This window comes from Carya illinoinensis, chromosome 1 (genome assembly GCF_018687715.1).
Source record: "Carya illinoinensis cultivar Pawnee chromosome 1, C.illinoinensisPawnee_v1, whole genome shotgun sequence".
Taxonomy (NCBI): domain Eukaryota; kingdom Viridiplantae; phylum Streptophyta; class Magnoliopsida; order Fagales; family Juglandaceae; genus Carya; species Carya illinoinensis.
In genome coordinates, this window is record NC_056752.1 from 40,095,198 (window position 1) to 40,121,235 (window position 26,038).

Here is a 26,038-nt window from a genome sequence, read left to right on the forward strand (position 1 = left end):
ATCAGTCACCAGAGTCAGAGGAGGAACAAGATTACATAAGTAAGGTTCCTTATGCCTCAGCTATTGGTTCACTTATGTATGCTATGGTTTGCACAAGACTGGATATTGCCCATGCAGTGGGAGTTGTGAGTAGATACATGAGTAACCCAGGAAAACAACATTGGGAAGCAGTGAAGTGGATTTTAAGGTACCTAAAGGGTTGCTCAGAAACCTGTTTATGTTTCTCTGGAGAGAGCTTGGAGGTGCAGGGCTATGTTGATGCTGATTTAGCTGGAGATATTGATAGCAGAAAGAGTACCATGGGCTTTGTTTATACACTTGGTGGTACTGCAGTGTCATGGGGTTCTAATCTACAGAAAAAAGTTTCTTTGTCTACAACAGAAGCTGAGTATATTGCAGTGTCAGAGGCTGCAAAGGAGATGGTATGGCTACAAGGCTTCTTGGAAGAATTGGGTAAGAAGAATCAGAAAGGCACTCTCTACAGTGACAGTCAGAGTGCCATATTCCTTGCCAAGAATCCAGCATTTCATTCCAAGACCAAGCACATTCAGATCAGGTATCACTTCATACGGTCATTGTTAGATGACGGATAGTTGTTACTTGAGAAGATTTGTGGAAGCAAGAACCCTGCTGATATGTTGACAAAGGGTGTTACGCTTAAGAAACTGAAATTGTGCGCAACTTCAGTTGGTCTTCTAGAATGAAGACAGGAGCAGTGAGTTGCAGAGGTGGAGGATATCATGTTTGAGGAAGACGGCGATACAGCGAGTGTACCAGTCTCCAAATGGGAGAATTGTTGAGTACTGTGGAGTCTGGTCCACACCGCTCGAGCGGAGGCATTGGCCGCTTGAGCGAAGTTAGACAGAGTCGAACGCTCGACGTTAGCTCGACAGTGAGCTCAAGCAGGAGGCTTTCGCTCGAGCGGAGGCATTGGCCGCTCGAGCGAAGTCAGGCAGAGTCGAACGCTCGACTTTAGCTCGACAGTAAGCTCGAGCAGGAGGCTTTCGCTCGAGCGGAAGCATTGGCCACTCGAGCGAAGTCAGGCAGAGTCGAACGCTCGACGTCAGCTCGACAGTGAGCTCGAGCGGGATGTGAAAGGGAAGTTCGCTCGACACATGCTCGACACGTCGCTCGAGCGAACATGCGATTTTAGGGATTCCGCCGTTTGAACTATATATATGATGTTTTAACTCATATGGCCGGATACTGTAGACACGAAAACACTGTAGACGAACAGTGGTGAGATCCATCTTGTTAGCGTGATATTCCTCAATAATAAAATCCTATGCAGCTCCCGTGGACGTAGGCAATTTTGCCGAACCACGTACATCTTGTGTCGTGTGTGATTGCGTGTGTGATTGTTTTTCGTTCTTTATTATCTTTCAATTCATTGTCATCGTTTTTCACAACATGCTTTTTGTGGCATAATTACTGTAGGAGCTGCATGGGTTGGACAGATTTTTGAAGGTTGTCGGTTGCTTGTGCTTGTGGCTTATGTCTTAATTGGCTGATGAAACCGCGTATTTCTATCATGCATACCCTCCCTCCTAATGGGTGGATGCACTTCCTCTCGGTTTTTATCCTTCACTACCTATGAATGATTATATTTAACATTACTCATAATAAATCAAGTACATTTGTTGGCACATCAAAATACGCAGCTTGTGACATCAATTTCTCTAAAAGAAAAGTACTTGTATTTAGACATTTTTTTTGTTATATTACACTTTCATTCCATTTTTATTCCACTACATTGCATTAATGTTACAATATCCATCAGTTTTTGAATTTATTATTTTGAAAAATAAAGATTCTAATCTAATGGTTGATGAACAACATATGCATAACATAACTATTCAAGTAAAATATACTTCTATAAGCTAAAACACAACAACATGCAGCAGCCTGAATTCAATCTGATTAGTATATTGTAACCTTTACAGCAAGACGGAACGCGTTCAGCTCAAAATGGCGGTTTCTATGAGTTATCCATTTTTTATCTACAACTGGTGGGGAGACGATGCCGTATTATATATGATTAAAAACTCAGCTCATGTACAAAACTCCACACATGGATTCCGCGTGATCGATCAATAACGGTCACGCTGTTGCTGGAATATAGGATTAGGACCAGAGTTTGTGGTTAAGATTAGTTTGAATTAGCAAAGAAACACAATATGTGACAACGAAGTGGCCCTGCGTGCATGACTTGATTCCTTGAAAAAAGCATTTTTAAGGATGTTGAATGCCCTCATGTCCAAATTACCTTTACCTGTAGGTCTCTCTTTCTCCTCCTTTATCATGCACCATCTGTATGTAGTAGTATGCATTCCTTCTAGCTCCCTAACTCTAGAGCCCAAACGCATTGACATAAGCGACTGGATGTCATGTCTGTCAAACAGGGCATAATTCGATTCTAGTGCAAACCAAAAACAAGCCTAAACTTCCTCCATGGCAATGACCCTACATGTACCCAGCCTCCCTGAGCTCACTATCTTCTGCACCCACCCTTTTACGATGGTGCTAGTTGCAGGAATTCTTGTCCTATACATATTATATAACAGAAAAGTCGCTGTTTATTTACTGGACTTTGCTTGCTATCGACCACCCAGCTCTTATCGGTTACCAATGTCCATGTTTGTAGAGCATTTCGTTCTTGATAACATGGATCCTGAAAGTATTGCTTTCCAGACCAAGATCCTAGAGAAATCTGGATTCAGCGAGGAAACTTGCATTCCTCCCTCTCTCAGTCAACTACCACTTAGAAAATCACTCTCTTCTGCAACGGAGGAGGCTGAGACAGTAATGTTTTCGGCAGTTGCGGACTTGTTTAAGAAAACCAACACCAACCCTAAGGCCATTGATATTCTGGTTTCAAACTGTAGCCTATTTTGTGCTACGCCATCTTTCGCTGCTATGATAGTTAACAAGTTCAGGATGAGAAGCAACATTATGAGTTTCCACCTCTCTGGCATGGGGTGCAGCGCTGGAATCATATCAGTGAGCCTTGCAAAAGACCTGTTGAGGGTTCACCGGAACTCCTTGGCTCTAATTGTCAGCACTGAGACCCTAAACCAAGACTGGTATACTGGCAAATACACATCCATGTTGCTTTCTAACTGTCTCTTTCGAATGGGGGGTGCAGCGGTATTGCTGTCAAGCAGGGAACAGGACAAGAGCAGGGCAAAGTATGAGTTAAAACACCTTGTTCGAACAAATAAAGCACAAGATGACATATCTCATGCCTGCGTCTTTAAAGACGTGGACATGGAAAACAAGGTTGGGGTAACGATATCAAAGGGGATCCTAAATGTGGCTGGAGATGCACTCAAGGAAAATATTGCTGCCCTGGGACCTCTGGTCTTGCCATTTTCAGAGCAATTGAAGTTTGGGTTCTCCATATTTTGCCAGAAGATCATGTGGAATACAAAGCAAAGGAGTATTTACGTACCTGACTTTAAGAAAGCTTTTGATCATTTCTGCATCCATGCAGGGGGGCGAGCTGTGATTCAAGGAATTGAAAAAAGCCTACGGTTAAGGAAACAGGATGTTGAGCCCTCAAAGATGACTCTCTATAAATATGGGAATACTTCGTCTTCTTCCATTTGGTATGAGCTCAGTTACATAGAAGCGAAGGGGAGGATGAAAAGGGGCGATGGGGTCTGGCAAATTGCCTTTGGGAGTGGATTCAAGTGTAACAGTGCAGTGTGGCAGTGCGTTACAGACTCAGAGTTTGAGATAGCCGATGCATGGAACGATATCAACAGATATCCAGTAGAAGTACCTGATGTTGTAAAAATCAATTGAATGTAGTTGCCAGGATATTATCATCCCTGCCTCTTCAATGTAAGTTTGAACTGTTTCCATTTCTCGTGCTACACAGGAAAGTGAATTATTACATTTTTATGTATATTCTAGCATTTAGCTCACGTGCAAACAGCAAATTCTTCAATTTTGACCCCAATGTTATTATGCATATGAAAGTATATGGTAAAGCAGGGCCATCTAATGAATCCCGACCTAGAAAATACTCAAAACATAAAATAAATTAAACATTAAACAAAGGGACCACAGAGGGAAATCGAGGCCAACCATTTGCTTCCAAATGAGGCTCAAATTTGCAAACAGCAAGGAGAAGCAAAACATTGAACAGGACAAGGGAAACCTATAAGAAACAGCCTCAAAAATTAAAATGACTCTACCCCAAAGCTAAAAAAAAAAACAGTTGTCAGCACAACAAAACACAATCCCAAAAGAGAACAAACAGCGCAAATAATGACAATGCAAACAATGTTTTCTTCTCCACCTGACAAAAATGGTTCCCAACAATTGTCTGTCTTCCCACATTGTTCCTTAATTCCCTTTTAACGGTTTAACTGGTTCTTCTTCTGGCTACCTGTTTGGGGATTTAACTCAAATTGGGCAGGGTGGGACGTCAAGGGTAGTTCCAGCTTGAATCTGACCCCAACCAATAAGACGCCAATGCTTCTCAACTCGTCGACTAAGGGCAATCTTCTCCCCTCTGCTGGTGCACACTGGAGATGTGAGTTGCAACTTTGCCAGATCATTTTTGACAGCAAGGACTTTAGCCCCTGTAGACATAGATCCGATGTTCAACATTAAAATCTCTTGCTTGATTAACTTAGAGACCTTTCCCTGTCTCTCCGTGCCCTTAGTCCTGACACCTAGAAGCCGCCGCAGCAAGAAAAAGTTCACCTGCAAAATCACACAACGACACGTAATTGATAAAGCATTACTTATCATCCTTAACCAGATTTTTCTTTTCTGAAAACGATCCCCTACAGCAAATGGAGCAGCAAATCAGTCCAACAATATCTAGGTTTTACTTGAACTGAAGGAATGCCGGAAGAAACATTTAGAGTATCACCACTTAAAATATGGAAAAGAATCTTGAGCCCTCAAGAAGCTCATTCAAATGTTTTAATAAATCAGGCATCATCGATGCACATCAATGGGTTTTTTTTCCCCGACACACTTGTGTTAACTTCCGCTAATATTCTCTAACTTGCCTGTTCAAAGTTTGACCAAATCCATTTGACAGCAGCAAGTATGAGACGCATTGGGGAGATTGCATATCACTTGCTTAATAAATTTGAAGTGAAGAAAAAATGATATTTGCACATTAATATAGGTACCAAGTTCACCGGTCAGGAGACCATCAAAAGAAGCTTACAAACGATCTTCTTACCTCAAGCTCAACAAAAACTTCCGGGAGTGATCCAACTTCACCAAGAACTTGACCCACCAACCTATCAGCACGTGTTAATGTGGGATCCATTGTCGTGCCGACCCCAATGAGACCTCCAGGTACAGCAAATTGCAGCTCATTTTGCTCAGCATACAATGAAACTATTCTGGAATATATTGGTGTGCACCTGATGTTCCCACTCTCATCTTTAACAACAATCCCAGGGCGAACCTCAATAAATTGATTTACCTTCAAAACACCCTACAAAAGAACAGTTCCAAATGAGATACCAACATACAATTGGTTTCACATATCCAATTCCTAAAACCATATTTGCAGAAGGTGGCAGAAAGTTTCCATTACAGAGTTCAAATATTCAGTGGTCCAAATCAACAATAAAGGCAGACAGGAAAACTAGAGTTCGGGCATGCTTCAAGAAGTCATAAACTAATACAAATTTGAAGAATAGGTTGTAGAATCAAAAGCGCGAATAATCAAAGTAGAAATACAGCCCAAAGGATTAATCAAAACAGAAATGCATATTATTGCTTTATGACCTTTTTCCATCCTGGTGAAATTTAAACGTTTTAAACAGTCCCAAAAAAAGTCCATATGTGCATTTTTGGTGCTCATGAAACAACCAATTATACAAAATAACATGGACCAAAATACTTGAGAAAATCCAGGTATAAACAATTAACGATTCATGTGCCGATAAAAGGCATGAGCACAATTTAACATGGTTTTAAATTTTAAAACAATTTTATAGAGCAGAAACATACCCTGAGAATACTTCCACCAGCCACGCCACCTCTTATCTCATCAACCTCAAAACCAGGCTTATTGACATCAAAGGACCGGATTACAATCATATTTGGAGGTGACACAAAGTTCCTTTCTGGAATGGGGATCTTTTTCACAATATACTCGCACACAACATCAATATTATACTTCAGCTGTGCAGAAATTGGCACCACAGGTGCTCCATCAGCAACAGTCCCCTAGAATCAAAAAGTCAACCAACACTATTCAGCACACTGAATAATAAATTGTTTTTGCATCAAAGACAGCCTACAAGAACTTACCTGAATAAACTTCTGGATCGCCTCATGCTGATTGATGGCTACATTCTCCTGAATTAAGTCTACTTTATTTTGAAGGATTATTATATGTTGGAGGCGCATAATTTCGACAGCAGCCAGGTGTTCAGAAGTTTGGGGTTGAGGGCAGCTTTCATTCGCTGCTATTAGAAGTAGAGCTCCATCCATAATTGCAGCTCCATTGAGCATCGTAGCCATGAGGATATCGTGACCCTGTTGAATTGGTTAAGAAACCATCATATTGCCACGATCTCAAGACCAAATATATCATGATTTAGCATCATAATATGATATGCAAACGCAGATTTCCATGAAGAAAATTATCTCAGAATAGAACGAAACACGGCCTCCAACGAATTCTTTCTTAATAAGATTGACAACACATGAAAATACTTCCAACAAGGAAGCACTTATACATGGGCTAACGCTAAGCCTGTCCAAGACTTCAGAAGGTAGGACCTTCCAGTTGCAAAATTTAGGAATACCAAGACCAGACATGTTACATGCAGTAAACTGAAACCCATAATCCAAAACCAAATTGGGGCAGGCAGACTACTGATAAGAATTTGGAAGTTAAAAAACTAAAATACAACATTGCCCAACGCCCCAAGCCAATGTCTCTGTCTAATGTCTCTCATACCATGTATAGAGCACATCATGGAACGTAAATTACTTGAGACGTTTATTTATCAGTAAAAAGCAGGTTTTAAACTTGAGACGTATTATACCCAATCATACAACTGTACATACAAACAATAATTGTTAATAATAAGCATTTTAGACTCTTACTGGGCAATCTACAAAGGAGACGTGTCTCAGCAATTTCATTCTACTGTTTTCAAACCCTGGCACATCGCACAGAGGACTATCTTCCTTTCCACTTCCATAAGCCCTATATCAACAATGTAACATATCAAAGAATTCTGCTAGCTAAATGAAGATATAATTGAACTCATTGAATAGTTACCCACTTGTAGCACATAGGTCGAGGGCACCGCTCATCTTCGCATTTGTAGATCTTTGCATTAGCATAACCAAGCTTGATGGTAATGTTGCGCTCCAACTCATTTTTGAAACGAACAGTCTGGAATGATTGACCAAACAGAGGTATAATTCCAAAATTTTACCATTAGTGTTTGTAGCAAGGAAAATTTAGCTACAAAGCACTTCAATGCCTGTCTTTTTCTTATCTAAACTCAAGCTTTAATAACAAATAACATTCAAGCATAGGTTTGCCTCAATCGAACAAAAGAAACCAGACCAGTGGCATCCACTCCATGGTGGATAAATACCACTAGACCAAGACACCTTAGCTTAACCAGTGAATGTTCACTAAATTTCTAGCGGGACTGTTAAGGAGACTAAAAAATTGTTGAAATATTCAGATTTCCCATTCCCATGAAAATTAAAGAATCAACATTCGAACAAGCTCAATTAAGATTATTGAGAAGTACTTTCCTTGTCCAAAAGTGACTGAATAGTATTTATTCGTTTCACTGGATGGAATACAGTTCTACAGTCGACTAAAATTTTTATAAGTAGTTTCATAGTCAATTTAGATTAATATATGATAACATGAATATATTGAAGCATACTATAACTGCAATGACCTAAGGATTCATACAATTAATGCTTACAGAAACAAATGCATTGCAAATTAGAAGCAGCATCTATATTAATATTAATCACCTGAACACCAGATATCGCTTTTACAACTGTGGACTTCCCATGGGCCACGTGACCTATAGTGCCTGATATAATGAATTTAGTCCCAAACGATCAGCTTCAGATATAAATTTTTGGATCTACAACTAATCACCAACTAGATGAATGAAAGTTCAATCAAGCATAACTGCTGCGATAACCAACATGAGAAAGGAGGCTTTAGCTTTTCATAGGGAACAAAAGTTACCAATATTGATCGTAGCCTGGCGAGATATAACCTCGGGTGAGAGTGGATGTAGTTTCATTACATCCAGTTTGCTCAGGTCTTGCTCCATCAAACCTTTCCGCGACATTTTGACTGTTTCTAAGGGCCCCACTGATGAAAGAATTGGCTATTTGCAAGCTCTCAGTGAGACAGTACCAATGTACTTCCACTTCAAAAACGAAAGAAACTACATCAGAAAATATCTTAGACGTTTAAGCAGAGAACGAAAAAATATATACAATGCACCTAATTGTACAACCGTGCTTGCATATATAAATTGGTCATAAATTAAGTATTTTATGCTCCCTAAATAGACGCCAATACAAAAACCACAAGGAATCCACAACCAAAAAGTATGAGAATAAAATCTTATCAATGGCGGCACCAAAGCCTTCAAGACTACAATTCTCTAATCCCCTAATTTCCACCGAAATCCTTCCAACAAGAAAGAAAAAACTCACACAAAAACCCAATGGAGATGAACAAAAAAAAAAACTATATCCAATTCTTCAGCCAAAAAAAACTAACAAAAATAAGATAAAACCAGCAAACCTCGCAAAGAATCGGTCGGTATTTTATTATAATAATCATTATCGTGATGGCGAGCATCTCTAGACTGATTTCCTCAACCACAAACGATTGTCAAAACCCTAAATAAACCCAAAAACACTCCAGTATTTAACTTAACCCTCATCCCCCGGACAATCCTCCTTATACTTCATTGCCAAAACATTATATTGCCAGAAAATCTCATAAAAAAAGCGCATAAATCACACATCGGAAATCGGAAGCTACACCGATCACAGAGTACATAGAAATGTATAACAGAGGCAAGAAGATAATCGCAGAGAGAAAGAGAGGGGGGGACGGACCTGGTAGGTTCAATCGAGGGCGAGCCGACAGGCAACAAGGGATAGAGAGGGAGAGAGTGGGCTAGAGGCTCTCCGCAGCCCTTTGGTCGATAGCTGAGAGAGATTTGAGTGAATTTTGCTACTGTGGGTATAGGGTGTTTTACCCATGTTGTCTGTGTTAGTATTTAGAGGACTATTTGGTAATTTCGTGTTGAAAATGTGAGTATGCCCGGGGCAGAGCGGGCCGGTCCGAACTCTCTTCGGTTGCGGATAAGAATCATTTTTAGAGATGACAAGAATCCGATGTTTAACTACTACTTATTTGCCTTTGCTAGTCTATTTAAAATTCTTTGTTGTCTTTAGCAGCATCATTTTGATTTAGAAATAAGGTGGGATGAAATAATTTTAAATAAAATATTATTATTATTATTTTAAAATTTAAAAAAATTAAATTATTTATTATATTTTGTATAAAAATTTTAAAAAATTATAATAATGAGATGAGATCACCTTCCAATTCAAACGAAACCGACTATTTAAAATTTTTTTGAAAAAAAATTAAAATTAAATTTTTAATAATTAAAAACTCTTTTAAAAAAGAATATATAATATTTACACAATTTTTAATTATATTTAAAATTACTCTTTAAAATTTTTCGAACTTCCTCTTTGTTTTGGGCCGACAATCGAAGAAATCCCAATATCTCATTAATGGGCTTGTTACAATCATCATAATGTTGGCTGTGCACCCTAAATAATTTTTTTCTTTTAAAAGAAAAGGTTGCAATGAAGTGAAGCATTTAAACGTGTATACATGTATAATGTCATGTGGAAGTTTTGACCCCAAACAAGATGAATGGGCATTTCCATTACCATTAAGAAATGCATACAAATTACCATATAGAGGACCTTGTCTGATGTTATTGATACCGAGAATTTGTCACACTTCTTGTCATGATACATTTTAGATAGTTTCATATATCGACCACTTAATTATTGTGATACCTAACATACGTGACTGGAGACAACAAAATTTACTACAAATAACAGTATTTATCCAAAAACAAATGCACATATAAATAATAGGATTAGTCTACATGTACACAGAGAGAAGCGTAGCTCAAATCTCAGTCGTATTCATAAACGATCTTTCTCCTGGGAGTTGTGAGATTTATCTTAGATGCTGCTAACTTTATTCTTCAATGTTCTCGAGAGAAAGAGCCAAGGTTTTAGCTAATCAAAAGGATTCCTCTTATGGGATCTTTATTTCACTGTAACTCTCTTTCTTGGATGCGCGTGGCCTTCAAGATCAACTCATGTATATTTTATACCGAGGACGTAATAGTATCTGTATTTCCAACACGAGTACTACCGTCTTTGAGGTCACCGAATATACGCTGTCGAAAGTCTTCCACCATGAGAGGTAGTCCCTTGCGAAGGGATACAGTCGGCTGCCATTCAAGAAGTTCTTCGGCCTTGGTAATGTCTGGCTTCCTCTTATGTGGGTCATCTTCTGTGTTGGGCCTAAACTCTATCTTCGCATTGGGATCTATAGTCTCTTGTACCACCTGCACAAACACCATCCAGTTCACTCTTCTTAGCCTAAAGGTCTATAAATAGGCTTTGACTTAATGTGATATGTTAATTTATAAAACTCTTATTATTGTTAAACAAATCCGGTACATTACGTCAAGCTACCTCAATTTGCGAACTTCTTTTTGTAAGATCTCTATATAGAACTAATACTTTTCATGCTTTCCGCGAGGTTATCTTAGCAAAGAGAGATTTTTTTTATTTTTTTTTAAGATGTTAGCAAAGAGAGATTTATGTGTAGTAAAAATGGAGGAATTTAATAATGAACAGAACCTGTGCAAGTTCGAGCATGGTGAATTCACCAGGGTTCCCAAGATTGAAAGGTCCCACATGGTCACCTTCCATCAGCCGCATTAGACCCTCCACCTAACATTGTTTTGTGCAAATACAACACAAATCATCAATTCTCATATTCACCATAAATAATGCGTAATGCACCGAGTGAGCAAGTCGGAGGACATCAGACTACTGCAGTCAGAAAGCCTACCCCGCAAACCCCAACCACCTGCCTTCCGGCCCCGAAGCCAGGCTCTTTTTTTATACAATTCGCAAACACAGACGTACACACGCAAGCAAAGGAAAGAAAATATCTTATCTAATTAAGACAGTGAAAAGGAAACATCAAACAGTCACTTCGGCGATTATCAAACGCCATCGTACGTATTTTGATTCAGGTCTCCTGCAACTAATTCGAATTATTCTTTCTTTTAAACCCATTAAAAAGGATGGATCATGATTGCATTAAGATCTATCGTCTACTGATATTAAGTACGAAGTAGCTACCTAGTAGAGAACATGTAACTTTAAACATCCTAAATAATTGATAGCCATGATAATAGTTTATCATATTGAGAATTATCCGGTCGTGTTTTGCGCAAACAGAACACCGACATCTGATCTGCATGCTATTCTTTTATTCATATTTTGCTAGCTACATATGACCCTATTAAGTTTTCTGACAATTTCAGATCCTCTACTGCTGACACTATTATGAAATGAAAACTGAATATGGTTTGGGAAGTACTTCATTGACTTTTCAAATTAAGATAATTTAAAAAAGCCTACGTCATCCTGTATATCTGTATGCTATCATGTATGGCCTGTCTTTTGAAGAAACCTGATAATGGGAAGTAGGAAATAAATAGACAATCCTGTAACACCTATATATAAAGAGCAATGCTACATACAGTCGTGGAATTGCAAACCCCGCGCAATCACTTTGAAAAAGAGTGGGGTCCACGATTAAAAAGTTAATTTTTTTTTTATGTGGGTCTCATATTAATTCATTTTTTTCAAAGCGACTGTACGCCGCTTGCACAACCACGACTGCAAATATTATTTCTCATATATAAATATATAAATATATATATATGCACAAAGCAATAGAGACAACAAAGTGCCACTAAACAAGCAAGATGGATTCAAAAGTTTGGTTTAACATGATAAAGGTAAGATAAGGAATTAAAAAAATGTTGAAGAGGATATCCATATGAATATTGCAATATATAGATTTTTATTTTTTTACAAAAAAGCATTACCACTTACCAGATCAGAAACGTATTGGAAGCTCCTGGTTTGCTTCCCATCACCGTAGACAGTCAATGGTTCCTTCCTTAATGCCTTTGCAATTAATGTATTGGAATAATTGTTAGCTAGCACTATCTTAACTCTTTAATTATTGTGAATAATTAGACTAGATAAAACAGAGACAGATCAGAAATATAAAAGAAAGAACAAGTGGATATTAATATATATTATATAAAGATTACCTGGGCTACGAAATTGCTAACAACACGACCATCGTCTATGCACATACGTGGCCCATATGTGTTAAAAATTCGAGCAATCCTCACCTGCAAATTAAGATCATTATTAATTACTTGGTGCATTTCCACTGTCAAAAGAAAAGGCTGTGACGACTCACTCCCTCCCTCACCACACTTTTTATCTGGCCAAGATATAAAATTGTAGTTCCTCAAATCTTGAAGCTTCGAAGACATAGTCAGCAAAGAAAAAATTAACCCATGTATTTGAATATTAAAGTTTAGGAATAACAAGTAAATATTGACCTCAATGCCCAGGCCTCGGTGATAGTCCATGCTTAAGGTCTCTGCCGTGCGCTTCCCCTCATCATAGCAGCTCCTTACTCCTGCCATGCCAAGATGCACACGTACACGATGAAACCAGAATCAGAATGAGTAAAAAACAAAACTTGATTGAATGAACTAGCCATTTCAATTATTGTTTCTAAGCTATCATATGTTCTTTGTTGAGCTTATTTAAAATCTTGTCATCTCCAATCACGTTTTGCCACTTAAAAAGTAAAACATTTAAAATACATAATATTAATAGGTGTAATATTTGGGAGTTCAATGACCATAATTATGATCAATAATTACATTTATTTTCCATGTTCAGTAGATAAGTCAAGGGAGTATGTTTCAAGAACTCAATAATATGGTTTTATTGTTAACAATGAATCGCATAATTTAAATCATAAATCTGAATAGAGGAGATTGTCTCGGTGTCTAATCGCTGAACATGTACTAATATTGCTAGTTAAAGGTAGGGAAGATAAGAGTAATGATCATTAAGTCACAATACAATACAATTCTATTCGATTTTGTCGTTTTAAAAACTTTGAAATATCAAAACTTGTGGGATAACAGAAAGTGGGAGAGCTTAGACGTTCTTACCAATGGGGTTGACATTGCCCCAGTAGGTCTCGGCCTGAGGATGCTGCAGAGGATCACCGTACACCTCACTGGTGCTGGTTAGCAGAAACCTTGCACCCACCCTTTTGGCCAGTCCTAGCATGTTCAGAGTCCCCACCACATTGGTCTTGTGGGCCCCTAAAAGAAACAGAGTCAAGGACCCCAAAACGGCATCCACAACAATAATAGCACACAAGCCGTTACAAAAAGATCATAAAATTAGGTTAAAACCTGCATTGAATTTAACAGTATTTTCCTTTTGGGATAAAAAAAAATGGTAATTCACAACAGGAAAGTGATGTTACATGATTTTTTCCGTGATCATGTGATTATAGTACCACCTTATTAAGAATAGGATTGGAGTGTATAGACAGCAAAAAGTTGTAGGGACTCCAGGTCAAGTTTGAGTCATAGCTTAAAATAACTCGTTGATAAATTCAATGAATCCCGAATGCCAATAATCTAAGTCAATGTATATACAAATTTGAACTCAAAACTTAGAAGATTCCAAATCACTTGCTAAGTTCACGTATTCAATGACTACTATTTTGCCATTAACCAAACAGAAAATACGGCGAGTATATAAATGCTATTGTGTGTAAAACAAAAAGTAAAAAGAAAGGATATGATGGTCTTGACCGGATTGTACTTGTAATGCACCGGAGAGGCAGGGCAAGCGAGATGGTAGATCTGATCAACCTCTAGTAGAATCGGCTCGACGACGTCATGGCGAATCAGCTCGAACCTGGGGTTCCCGAAATGGTGCACCAGGTTGTCCTTCCTCCCCGTGAAGAAATTATCCACCACGATCACGCTATCTCCCCGTTCCATCAGACGGTCCACGAGGTGGCTCCCCACGAAGCCGGCCCCACCAGTCACCAACACCCTCAGAGTCTTCCTCTTCAGCCCCAGCGGCAGTTTCCCACCCACATTCACGTGCCCGAGTCCGTAGTCATGGTGCTGGTGGGTCTCGTAAAGCACGCGCCCAGTAGACGGGAGGATAGTCGACTTCGACTGGAAAACCGGGCGGTCTGCGGGGACCAGACGGAACCGACGGTGATCTTGATCCCGCGGTGGCACGAAGCTGAAGAAAAGCGTGGCGATGGCGATGCCGAGGAGGACGAACAGGAGGCGCTGCTCGCGGAGAATGTAGAGAAAGAACGTATTCGTGGAATTCTGGAGAGGCTTTCCAGGTTTCGGAGAATGAAGATCGTTGGTTGATTCAGGGTTTTGGCTATGGTAGCTTCTATGAATGAGCTCGGAGTTCATTCTTTTCTACGAGATTTGAGAGGGCGGAGTTTGTTTCTAAATACGAAGAGAAAAGACAGGTTTTTTGGGGAGAGTAGAGGGAAGAGGGGTCTGAGAGTAAAGTTTAGGTTTTGGAGAGGGAGAGGATGTAGAGTGGAGTAGTGGGGACTTTATATGCCTGCAGTTGCATTGCATGCATGAAATTTGGCCGTATAATCGCTCCAAAGGGAAGGGTTACCTTCGCCTTTGCCTCTGGATTGGCTGCGTTTTCTTTAGTTCTTTCTCTCTTTCTTTGCGGGTTTGGCTTGTGGTGAGTGGACACCTGGTCACTTTATCTGCCGCCGGATCCTATATAAAAGCGCCACTGCTGCCTTCAGCCTGTCACAAAGAGAATAACTTTATTTAACAGCCATAGACCCAGTTTACTCTTTCTATCCTCCACGCACCTGGTCACATGACTCACATTCACCTTAACATAGATCCGATTGGGGTTAACTATGGCCAATCCAACAAACCATCACGGACGAACCATCAAATTTTCAAAGTGTCAAATTGTCAGAGCTAAGCATAGTAGCAACATTAAGCTCGTCGGTGGGTTTAGAGAGAGTGCTTAACTTTGTTTAGTTTTAGAGACATTATGCAAAAAATTTGGCAGCAACTCGTTATGTGGTGGGGGACAGATAATAGTGATATCAATTCAGGCCCGGCATATTCAAGTCGGAAAAAAATGGGACATTTTTTCCCTTTTTTGAAACGCAGATGTATAAAAAGGATTTGATTATATGGCTAAAGAAAGAGAATCCATACAATCATTTATATATTTTTACTTAGAAAAAAATTATTTTGAAGGCCACCATACTGAACTCAGGTTTAACTACTTTTGATTTTTAAAGATGAGATGAATTAAAATAAATTAATATTAAAATTATAAGTTAAATAAAATTTTATAAGAATATATTATTTTAATATTATTTTTGTATTAAAATTTAAAAAAATTAAATTATTTATTTTATTTTATATAAAAATTTAAAAAAATTATAATAATTAAATGTGATCAAATAAAATAAAAAATTTTTAAAAAGTGAAGTAGGAGAAAGTAGGTGGTCATGATTTTGATCTAAAGCTGAGGCATTGTCGTACGTATGCCTTTACTGAAAATAGAGATAGATCTGTCGTAGATGATTAAGTTCAGACCGGGAACATGTGATGTTGTCCCTTAATTGACCGCCAGGGGTGCCATGAATACAGTGCCTGCCTTTTGGAAACAATGTCAATTATTGCTTAGACATGAAGATACCACGGATATGGTACATTTTATTGGGAACAGAGACCCATGACTTTTCCTGTATTATCTCCGAAGAAAAGGCCAATCAGGCGCACACATGCATGAGAAGTAGCTTTTGTTGATGGATGCCTAAAAACCGTACCTTCGCTTCAATCCAGCAACTATTAGGGAACAGAATAACCAATGAACTCGGAACATAATAATTATGGCAACCCATGTTTTTATGTTCTAAACTTAATTCATTACGCAGTGTTAGAAAAATCTTCAAGTTGCACCTAATTATGCACTTACAATATTATTCTAACCAAGTCCAATCAAAACTACCATCGTCACTGAAATTGGACCCAAAAATTCAAATCATAAGAGACGGCTTTAAAAATCTTGATTTAAAATGCTGAAGACAGGCCCCTGATGAAAACTGGCACTAATTTGATAAATTACAACTACAAGTCGCTAATGTTTCAATAGTTTTGAGCCACATCAACCCAAAACAAAAACAATTTAGCAACACCAGTCACTCTACAACAACAGCTAAAGATTTCAGTACCAAAAATTCTTTAAAAACCAAATATATGAAAATTTCTGCCTACAGGTCTTTGACGTTACATCAAAGCTTACAAAAACATATTCCCCGGAAAGCCCTGTGTATTTAATAAAGCAAATTGGGTACACACATTACAGTTCTAATTTTGCTACACATTTTCCATATCAACGTGAACTAGCATGAATATAACCAACCTCATAAAAAGAGTAGGATGACCATTAGAACCGTCGAATATCTTTAGGTGGCTTAAAATTAACGGGATGAGTTTCTGGTGTGGCATTCTCATCTTCTTTCCACATTTTAATTGTCTTGTCAGCCTCACAAGTAACAAGCCTTGAACCAGTCAAGTCGTAGCATGTAGCATAGATTCCAGCTTCACTATCCAATGAGCCTGCAAGGAAGAACTTAACAGTCATTAGACTGGACTCCTCTTAGAGTCAACCCACCCCCCCCCCCCCCCCCCCCCCCCCAAAACCAAAAAAAAACATACATACCAGGCTGTACAATTGTTTGGGCTTGCTGAAAATTGTGACCACTCTTCCAATCCCAGAACCAAAGACTGCCATTGTCACCTTATATAAACAAAAGGAGAAAAGATTAAAAATATTATTTCCATAAACCTCGTCACCTTCAATGTGGAAATACAAATGTTTCCAAAAAGAGAAAACAGAAAAATAAAATAGAAGAAAATAAGTTTGAGAAAGTAAATAGTAGAAAGGGTGCCTAGACACCAGGCACACAAAATTCTTTCTCCACGTGTTCCTTTAAAAGAAGATAATTCAACACCAAATTTATCAAATCCCATACCTCCTGTGGCCAACACACCCTCCTCATTGACAGCCATTGCATTGATTATAGTTTTTTGCTGGGAGCTGCTCAAAAACCACCACTAACAAAATCAGAATATCAATTTATCATTAGACATGCTAAATACACTCAATGGATGCTCAGAGTGTACTTTAAAAGTGATTTTTAACTGATTCCAGCTCAAGTCAATACGTGAGGAATAAAAAAAATAAACATAGAAGTATATGTGCAAAACAATGGGTGCATCATTAATTTTGCCTCTTCCCAACAAGAGGGAAAATTTCATATAGTTATTATTAATTATTTGCAGCTTTCATTAGCTGCCTCAGACTATCATCACAAATCAGAATCGCAATCTCACTTGGTTATCACAAGAAAATCATACGAATATCTCCTATTAAGAAATAGAATATTTTTTACAAGACGGACAGAATATTAATATTAACGGGGAAGGAAAGAAAATTGTCTGCAACTTTACATAAAAGAAAAGCTAGCTGAGAACTCACAGCATGTTGTGTAAGAATTCCCCTTTCGGGAGGTTAAATTTCTTAATGTTGTCAGCTGAAGCAGATGCAAAACAATTCCTGAGAAGAAGACGGCACAATAGTTGATATGATTTTTAGTAAAAGCATGACACTAAAAACCACAGCTCTGTTATTTAACTTATTTCACAAGTAACAAATAATAGGCATAGGCACATACTCTTTAGGATGCGGTGCCATTGCTCGCACCGACTTTTTATGGTGAGTAAGAGTAAGCATTGTTTTTCCTGCCAGGCAACAGTTTATATGCAGTTTATATGTAAAAAGCTGGGAAATAGAAAATTAAAAAAAGAAAAATGACTAATTCTATTGTTGTTTAAAAAAAAAAACGAAATCAATCACTAAAACACAATTACCGAATCTGAGGTCCCAAAACTTGATGGTTGAGTCATGAGAGCCAGTAACAACTTGTGGATCCTGAAAAAAATGAGAAACATAATATAAGATATCACCAATGTCCCCATACCCATTGATGTGCAAATGCATATAAAATTAACAACAAAAAGCCCTGAACCAGCATTTGGTAACATCCACACAAACTAACAGACAAAACCAAGATATTTAAGTTAACGTTTGAATAACCTCTTAAAGGATATAACTTGTGTCCTACACCACATAAAGCAAATGAGAGATTTAAACCCCCCCCCCCCCCCCCCCAACACAACAAAAAAAAAAAAACCCAAAAGAAAAAAATAAGAATGAAAGAAAGGGGTAAAATTTGGCCCTTATGCCTGATTATAGTATTAGACATATATACATGTATATATGAAAGCTTTTAGTGTGCATATATATATATATATATAAACTATTTTAGGAAACAAACAATACAAACTGAAATCAGGATATATTAGGGGGAAAAAAAGGTGTCAACCAGAAAAAGATTCCACATACCACAGGTCGAGTAAACACCGAGCAAACAGTGTTATCATGCCCACTGAGAGCAAAAATCTGTGCCTTGCTACGAATATCCCAAACCTAAAAATAGTTGCATTGAAACACACAAAATCATTTTTCTCATCCCAATTTATCACCAAAAAAACCCTCACTGTAGCAAGAAGCTTATAACAGCTTCAGTATGTAATTTCAATCATAATAATTAACTGCATACCCGGCAGACCGAATCACGTCCCCCAGTCAGCAAAACATCAATAGTGGGATGCAGAGCCAAGCAATAGACGCCACTTAGATGACCATGATAAGACCGGATGGCCTAAACAAAAGTAATATGTTCTTAACAAGTAGAGTTAGCAATGCAATAGAGCATTGAACATTTGGATTACGTAGAGGTTCTAACCTTATTCTGTTCAAGGTCCCAACATTTGACTAGTTTGTCATCACCAGCAGAAAACATGTACGTATGTTTGCTGCTGACAGCAAGGCCTGCAAAAGCAAATTTTTACCATTTTTTTTATTATTTTAAGTAATCAAAATTCATTAAAATCAGGTGATGTACCCAAGTACACAATAAATATACAACAAAAACACCTAAAGGGAAGGGAATGAAAAAATCCACCAAACTAAGCTCTGTCCAGCCAAGTCCTATCTCACAAAACAAAGTTACCCCTCCAAAAAATCCCTTTAACTTAGTATTGAGCTTCCCACTAAGCCTACAGAAACAGTACAAAATCCCCGCGCACTGTACAGAAAGCCCTAAAAGCTATGTACCAGCCACCATATGCCTACAATCAGATCTCCCTTTAGCTCTACTTCAGCTTGTACTTCCAGTCATAGTTAATAGAGGATTGTAACCTTCTTAAATCTCTATTGCCTTTATTGCCCAGATTGGAACCACAGGCAGAACTCTCCATCCTCAAGAGAGGAACTTGCTTCAATGGCTGTAAGCAAGTTGTCAAGGGATTCCTCATAGCCATCACATATTTGTTACCATCTTATACCTGTTCATTTACCATTTAGCCAATGGAACCTGCTGTACTATCAATAATGTGTTAGGAACTGACCTCGTACTTGTTCTATATGTCCAGTTAGGGTGAGTTTTAGCCTTCCACTTCCAACATCCCAAATCTGATCAAGAAAAAAATCTACTCAGTCGTTGTTCCTTACCAAGAAACATCTTGAGAGACAGAGATCACAGGGTATAAAATATTGAAAAACATTAGGGTAGTAGCATAATCATAATTGTTATTCTTTGAATCCTAAAAAAAGAGTAATCGGTTAGTAAATAACAGAAAGACAATCTCCTTATTGACCCATTGTCGCAATAACTGAGCTTTGGCACACCAAACTTTTTTAGTTTAATCAATTCAGTTTTGCAAGTATTTACCAAACTTTCTGGCCATGTTTCGCCAAAACATTTTCTAATGACAGTAATGTTCCTCAAGACATTTCCAAGTTTACAATAAGCAATTTCAGATCATCCAATGGGAATCACATGCGAGAAACTTAAAAAATAAAAAAAATTTTAAAAAAAAAGGACTAGACAAGGAATTCTTAGAAAATATGAAGCTAGAGAGAGCAGGGGATGTAAAGTAACACCCAAAAAAAAAAAATTTAAAATAAATAAATAAATAAAAATTAAGAAAGACACCAAAGCAAAACCCAAATGGTTATAATGCATCGTTGGAACAAGTCTCTAGAACTAATTTAGATGAATTAAACTGAAGATGGATACCTTGATTGTGCGATCGGCAGAGCCGGTACAAAACCATGTATTACTTGGATCAAATGCAATAGATCTCACCCATCCCAAGTGGCCACTGATGACCTAAAGAAATGAAATTAGTGTGTTAAAGTGGCTAAGCAAAGATAAAGCACCATAAACAACAAACTTATCAAATAAAAATATCATCCAAGAGGTCATCCAGAAATGAGGTGTTAGCCAATCCATAACCAATGACGCTGAGACTGGGAATCAGTATTTATTCTACAGTACAAAAATAAGAACTCCGAAAATTTACAGATGGAGACTTTTTTTGCCTTCTTTTTTAGCTGCATGGACATAAAATACCATACATTTCCCTTATTTTCCTCTTTTCAATTTTATTTTTCTTTGCACCCTCATCTGGCTAGACCAGCAAATCGGCTCCACCTTCCACCATTCAAAAATAAAGGAACAGATTTAAAAAATTGAAAAGTGACTAATTGCTTGTTTGTGTGTATTTGCCAAAATAGCCCAATCTAGCTATAATTTTTTTATAAATCAAGCGAAGTAATCTTTTTAAAAGCACAGAGGGCACAACCCAAGTACACAGGAAATATAAAAGAGGGGAAATACCCATCTAGGGGAAGCAGAAAAGGAATAAAGGCCCATAAATTCTAGGAGAATAGAGAAACAGGAGCTGTAGCGAGCAGCCATCCAAACATAGAGGGAAACCTAATTTACTCTAACTAACAGTAAAAAATTCATAAATAACAGTGATTGGAGTCAAAATTGAAAAATACTGCATACATGTCAAAGGCAAATCCAAATAGGAACTTGACAATTTATGCTTTAGATACAAAAAAAAAGGATGAAGGATTCTGGTTCCCCAGAAACACACAAATTGCTTAAAATTTCACAACAAAAGTTTCTTCAGGGAAAGGAACACAATTTGCTCCATAATTTAAAGAAAAGCAAACAGAATTTATATCCTAAAATTTTAATACAAGCATGTAATCTGAACTGAAAAAAAAAAACACCTAACACAATACTAATGCCATTGCTCCACCACTTACAGCCTATCTATTTATAATTAAAAGAAAGGTTTACCCTGTAGGTCTTCCATGGAGGATGCCATACAGGACGTGGCCATTTGCTCGGGATTCTTTCCATTATAGCAGATGTAGATGAATTCCTAAAGAAAGAAACCAAAGCAATTCAAGTCAAATTGAGCTAGCATCAAACAATAACATTGATGTGCAAGTTAATGTATCAAAGAATCTACAATCCTCAACTGACCTTTAATTGTCTAGTGCTGTCTTGTGATTTAAGAAAAATAAATTCTATTTTCAATACTTTATAACAGCATTTCTGAAGAACAATATACAATAACAAGCAATACAGCGCATCTGCACATACTACAAGTAAATTTCAACAAAAGACAGCATGCATGACATAATGAATTACTAGCTCACCAAAAAGTGTCAAATTCTTTTATTTTAGCAAAATATTTTTTTTTATAAGTTTATTCTATCTCAAATTCTTGATCTTTGGTGCCAGATGAATATGCTTGACTGCAAACCATGTTCTACTCCTGTTAAAATGGGTCATAAACTCTCTCTTTATGATGGAACTCTCCTTGATGATCCTACATCCTATTGGCAGGGGTGAAAGGCCAACCAAGATCAGATATAGCTGGTTTTCCGCAAAATCTATTTCAGTAGAGCGTATGATGTCGATGGCCCGAGTTAGAGCACTCAATGGGCTAGGGTGGCCCCATTTTGCCTTACCAACCCCAGGGAAACTCCGAAGACAGGCCTAGATCGTTTGTACAGACAGACTTTTAGGGTGCTAAGATCCAAAGTCAAAAGGGAAACAGCCCAGATCATACGCTAAGGTCCTTTAATGGTTGGGAGAAGCATTCCCTTATCTGAAATTGGCGGGCATTCTTTCCAGCCTTATTCAAATAAGGGGGTTGGTTTGGTTTTTTCATAGGCTCAAACATGATTTGAAGGTCATAGCTTCGCCATGGTTCCATACAAAGTCTGGAAAGCTGCAGGGATGACCAAAAGCCAAAAACTTGTCTGTTTTCTACTTCAATCATAATAAAAACTTAGTCCTTCGAAGAACTTGTAATATAATTAGGGGTTCTTTTCTTATCCCCACAAAAAGATGCTAAGCACTTGTCTGCATCTAAGAAATAAAGTAGAGAAAAAAGACAAAACCTTTCAGATGATCCTGAAGCAGAAACAACTGCAGAGCTTTTGCTGGGTAGACCGACATCATTCCTAGCAAAAGCATACATTATCAGTGCTAGTTCAATACAGTGGCAAAATTTTCCTCCATATAATTATATAAGTTTAAATGCAACAAAAAATATATATATATATATTTTTTTTTTATAACCTTGGGTGTCCGGGCCAGCTTACGCGCACCTCGACTAATCCCAAGGGGCCCTGAAGTTAACGACCAGGTAAATCCTCCAGTGGCCCTGATGAGACTCGAACTAGTGACCATTGGGAAGCAAACCCAAGGCCTAACCAATTGAGCTACCCCTCGGGGTTGCAACAAAAAATATATATATATATTTTTTTATAACTGCAAATCCCCCCCCTTAAAATCCTTACGTCCTCGTCAAGCCCGTCTATCGTAGGTGGCATGGCTCAAGTCCCACATTTCTAATTGGGATAAGCTTTGATATTATTTGTAACACCCCAATAGAAGGCTCAAACCACATGATCTCTCCAAAAGGACTAGTCAATGATACAATTGGAGCCCTATTGAAACATTATAAAGAGCAAGAACCTTTCTTTCCCAAACAATGTGGGATCTCATACACCACCTACCCTTACTTATCATATGGGGTATCACAAAAGTACTTACGATGCCTTTGGTTGAATGGATGGACCAACGATTAGATCATTTTGAGCTCCTCCCTTCTGGTGATCACTAGAATCCTCTGGACCTGCAAAACAATAACAGCATATCCCAAAGATTTTAGTCATGTTTACAATGGCAGCAATATAATGCCTAAAACTAATGTCATTTAAGAAAGATATAAAGTGTACCAACATATTTTCTTCATGAATTTTGTTTCACTAACCAAAAGGAAATTATTTGCTTTTTTTTTATATAAGTAAGAAAAATTTATTAATCCAAATAATTAGGCAAAGCCAAAGTACACAGGTAGTATACAAGAGAAATATACTTAATTACATCTTACTAACAAAAAAAAGCATACAAGTCATTAAAATTAGCCCCCTCTAATAAAATGGCCTTAGCCCAAAGTAACAAAGATTGATAAAATAAAACTCTAGTACCGCCCCAAGAACGTTATCTATTTTCAAAGCAACGTCCATTCCTCTCGTTCCATATACACCACATAAGACATAAAGGCACCATCTTCCAAACCTCCGCCACTTGATGATTTTCCCTTACTCCATTCCAACAAGCCAAGAGATCCACCACTCTTTTAGACATCACCCACGCAATATCCAACCTAGCAAATATATCATCCCAAAGAGCCTTCGTGACGTCACAATGGAGAAGAAGGTGGTCTGTTGATTCTCCATTCCTTTTACACATAAAATACCAATCCATTATGAAAAAACAGTGCTTCCTCAACTTGTCTATGGTCAGGATTTTTCCATGAGAAGCCAACCAACCAAAAAAGCAACTTTTAGAGGCACTTCGCTTTTCCAAATACGCTTCCAAGGGAAAATAGTAGAAGATTGGGAAGTCAAAGCATTATAAAATGACCTTATTGAGAAGTTCAGGTTCCCGGGATGAATCCACGACATTTTTTCCTCTACACCATGCTCCAAAGTCAATGCGTGTAGGGAGCTGTATAAGCCAGAAATATCTCCCAGTTCCCAATCTTGTGCTGCTCTTATAAATGGCACATTCCACTGCAGCAGGCCATTTGAAATGTCCATATGATCGGCAACTGAAGTTTCCTTGTACAATGCTATTCTGAAAAGAGAAGGAAAAGCCTCCTTGAGAGCAGTCTCACCGCACCAGACGTCCAACCAAAATCTGACTCTAGTGCCTAGACCCACCTTAAATTACCCCAAGTGCTCCCAAGTTTAGCATCAACCACGGTCCTCCATAGAGCATCACTTTCTTGATGGTACCTCCAAAGCCATTTCCCAAGTAAGGCCTTATAGAAAATGCTCAGCTTTCTTATCCCCAAATCACCAAAAGAATGGGGGAAACAAATCTTATCCAATTTAATCAAATGGAACTTGTTCTCATCACCAAAGAAATTATTTGCTTTAAAAGAAACATAACAAAAAAACACTATATTCAACATTTCTTCATTATTGAGCGTTCAACTGGACCACTATTTGATCAAAAGACTGAATAATAGAGCACTTATACTGCAATCCTACTCATGTATAAATCATTAAGGATAGAAGACATGCATGGAAATACCGACAAATCCTTAAGTGTCACAAATAATTGACATTCTAATGTTGGCTAATGCAACTTCTACATTTCAGCGATTTAGTTAAGGTTTAATAACTAATTGCATATTATTTTTGGTGCAAAACAAAATTCAATTCCAATCATTATGTTTTATCGTTAAAGAATTAAAATACCTGTAAGAGCAAGGGTATTAGGAGGAACTGGAAGTTGAACACCATGACCCGATGCAATGGCATTAACCCCAAGGGAAGGTTGACTCGTCATGGCTTTGTTTCCTCCATACTCCAGGCTTACCTACAAACCAGATAAAAATCTCGTTCAAAACCCCTTCAAGCTACAATCCCTATGGTTAATTAACAAACTTTAAATCATGCAAGATGCATTCAGAGATTTGTTCACTTTTTTGTACACAAAAAAAAAAAAAAGAACCCGAACTTGTAGATGAACGGAAAATTCACCGACCTTGTGGCTCATGCGAATATTTTTACTGCACAAATGAAAATATTTATTAGAAAATCAATTAGTTAAATGAAAATAGGGTCACAATCGAGATCCAGTAACGAATAAACATATAAATTCGGGGATGATATAGAGGGTGACCTCTTTGGATCGGGAGGAGCGAGGTGGCCATGCAGAGGGGAGAAGAGATCAAGGGCTCGCTTGAGGGACTTGAAGCTGAGCTTCTTCAGTGACTGTGGCTCCACTGGCTCCATTTCCAGGGTGGCCCCTGGCATCTTCGACGTCGAGTCTCTGTGATTACTCTGCAAGAGAATCTTATTCTAGGGTTTTAGGCTCTCACTTACGAGCTATTTCTCGCCCGAGTTGGAGGAGTGGGGACTGGGAGGGAGACGGTAGGTTTCAAAGCTAGGCGACTTGAGGAAACCCGGGGCTATTTGTTTCAAAGCTAGGTTTCAAAGCTAGGCGACTGGACTGCCCGTGTATGAGGCAGTCCAGTTCCTCATACACGGGCTATTTGTTTCGCCGGACAAATGATCAAAAGGGCCGCCCGGAATGACCTGATCTTGGTTATCACACTCGTGCTTCCAAACATGAATTCAAATCTTTTCTTTATCATTATTTTTTACTATCAAATATCTAATGTGATCACTTATATATATATACTAGTAAAGCAGCACGTGCGACACACGTGTGCCAGTCGATATTTTTCTTAAGTGTAATAATTTAAAAATT

General features: G+C 38.1%; 4 protein-coding genes across 4 annotated transcripts; 1 reads left to right on the top strand and 3 right to left on the bottom strand.

Annotated features, from left to right (window-relative positions):
- The first annotated feature begins 2,247 nt into the window (after window positions 1-2,247).
- On the top strand, window positions 2,248-3,910 carry LOC122318728 (probable 3-ketoacyl-CoA synthase 21). Its single transcript, XM_043136313.1, has one exon. The coding sequence runs from the start codon at window positions 2,452-2,454 to the stop codon at window positions 3,805-3,807; it is 1,356 nt and encodes a 451-aa protein (XP_042992247.1). The 5' UTR covers window positions 2,248-2,451; the 3' UTR covers window positions 3,808-3,910.
- Window positions 3,911-4,028: 118 nt separating this feature from the next.
- On the bottom strand, window positions 4,029-9,270 carry LOC122318715 (eukaryotic translation initiation factor 2 subunit gamma-like). The gene is made up of 9 exons (XM_043136295.1): window positions 9,112-9,270; window positions 8,222-8,408; window positions 7,999-8,060; window positions 7,281-7,393; window positions 7,099-7,201; window positions 6,295-6,522; window positions 5,992-6,210; window positions 5,210-5,470; window positions 4,029-4,716 (listed from the first exon to the last, which is right to left on the bottom strand). Exons 2-9 carry the CDS (start codon window positions 8,325-8,327, stop codon window positions 4,414-4,416), a joined length of 1,395 nt encoding a protein of 464 aa, XP_042992229.1. The 5' UTR covers window positions 8,328-8,408; window positions 9,112-9,270; the 3' UTR covers window positions 4,029-4,413.
- A 721-nt stretch (window positions 9,271-9,991) lies between these two features.
- On the bottom strand, window positions 9,992-15,155 carry LOC122318720 (UDP-glucuronic acid decarboxylase 2-like). Its single transcript, XM_043136307.1, has 7 exons — window positions 14,025-15,155; window positions 13,380-13,527; window positions 12,753-12,832; window positions 12,453-12,536; window positions 12,229-12,303; window positions 10,957-11,049; window positions 9,992-10,658 (listed from the first exon to the last, which is right to left on the bottom strand). Exons 1-7 carry the CDS (start codon window positions 14,664-14,666, stop codon window positions 10,416-10,418), a joined length of 1,365 nt encoding a protein of 454 aa, XP_042992241.1. The 5' UTR covers window positions 14,667-15,155; the 3' UTR covers window positions 9,992-10,415.
- Window positions 15,156-16,339: 1,184 nt separating this feature from the next.
- On the bottom strand, window positions 16,340-25,904 carry LOC122318710 (protein pleiotropic regulatory locus 1-like). Its single transcript, XM_043136285.1, has 17 exons — window positions 25,448-25,904; window positions 25,310-25,334; window positions 25,021-25,141; window positions 23,303-23,384; window positions 22,645-22,707; window positions 21,530-21,614; window positions 20,453-20,545; window positions 19,782-19,845; window positions 19,118-19,203; window positions 18,932-19,033; window positions 18,715-18,798; window positions 18,180-18,240; window positions 17,984-18,050; window positions 17,788-17,865; window positions 17,282-17,346; window positions 16,969-17,046; window positions 16,340-16,865 (listed from the first exon to the last, which is right to left on the bottom strand). Exons 1-17 carry the CDS (start codon window positions 25,579-25,581, stop codon window positions 16,693-16,695), a joined length of 1,461 nt encoding a protein of 486 aa, XP_042992219.1. The 5' UTR covers window positions 25,582-25,904; the 3' UTR covers window positions 16,340-16,692.
- Window positions 25,905-26,038: the final 134 nt, after the last annotated feature.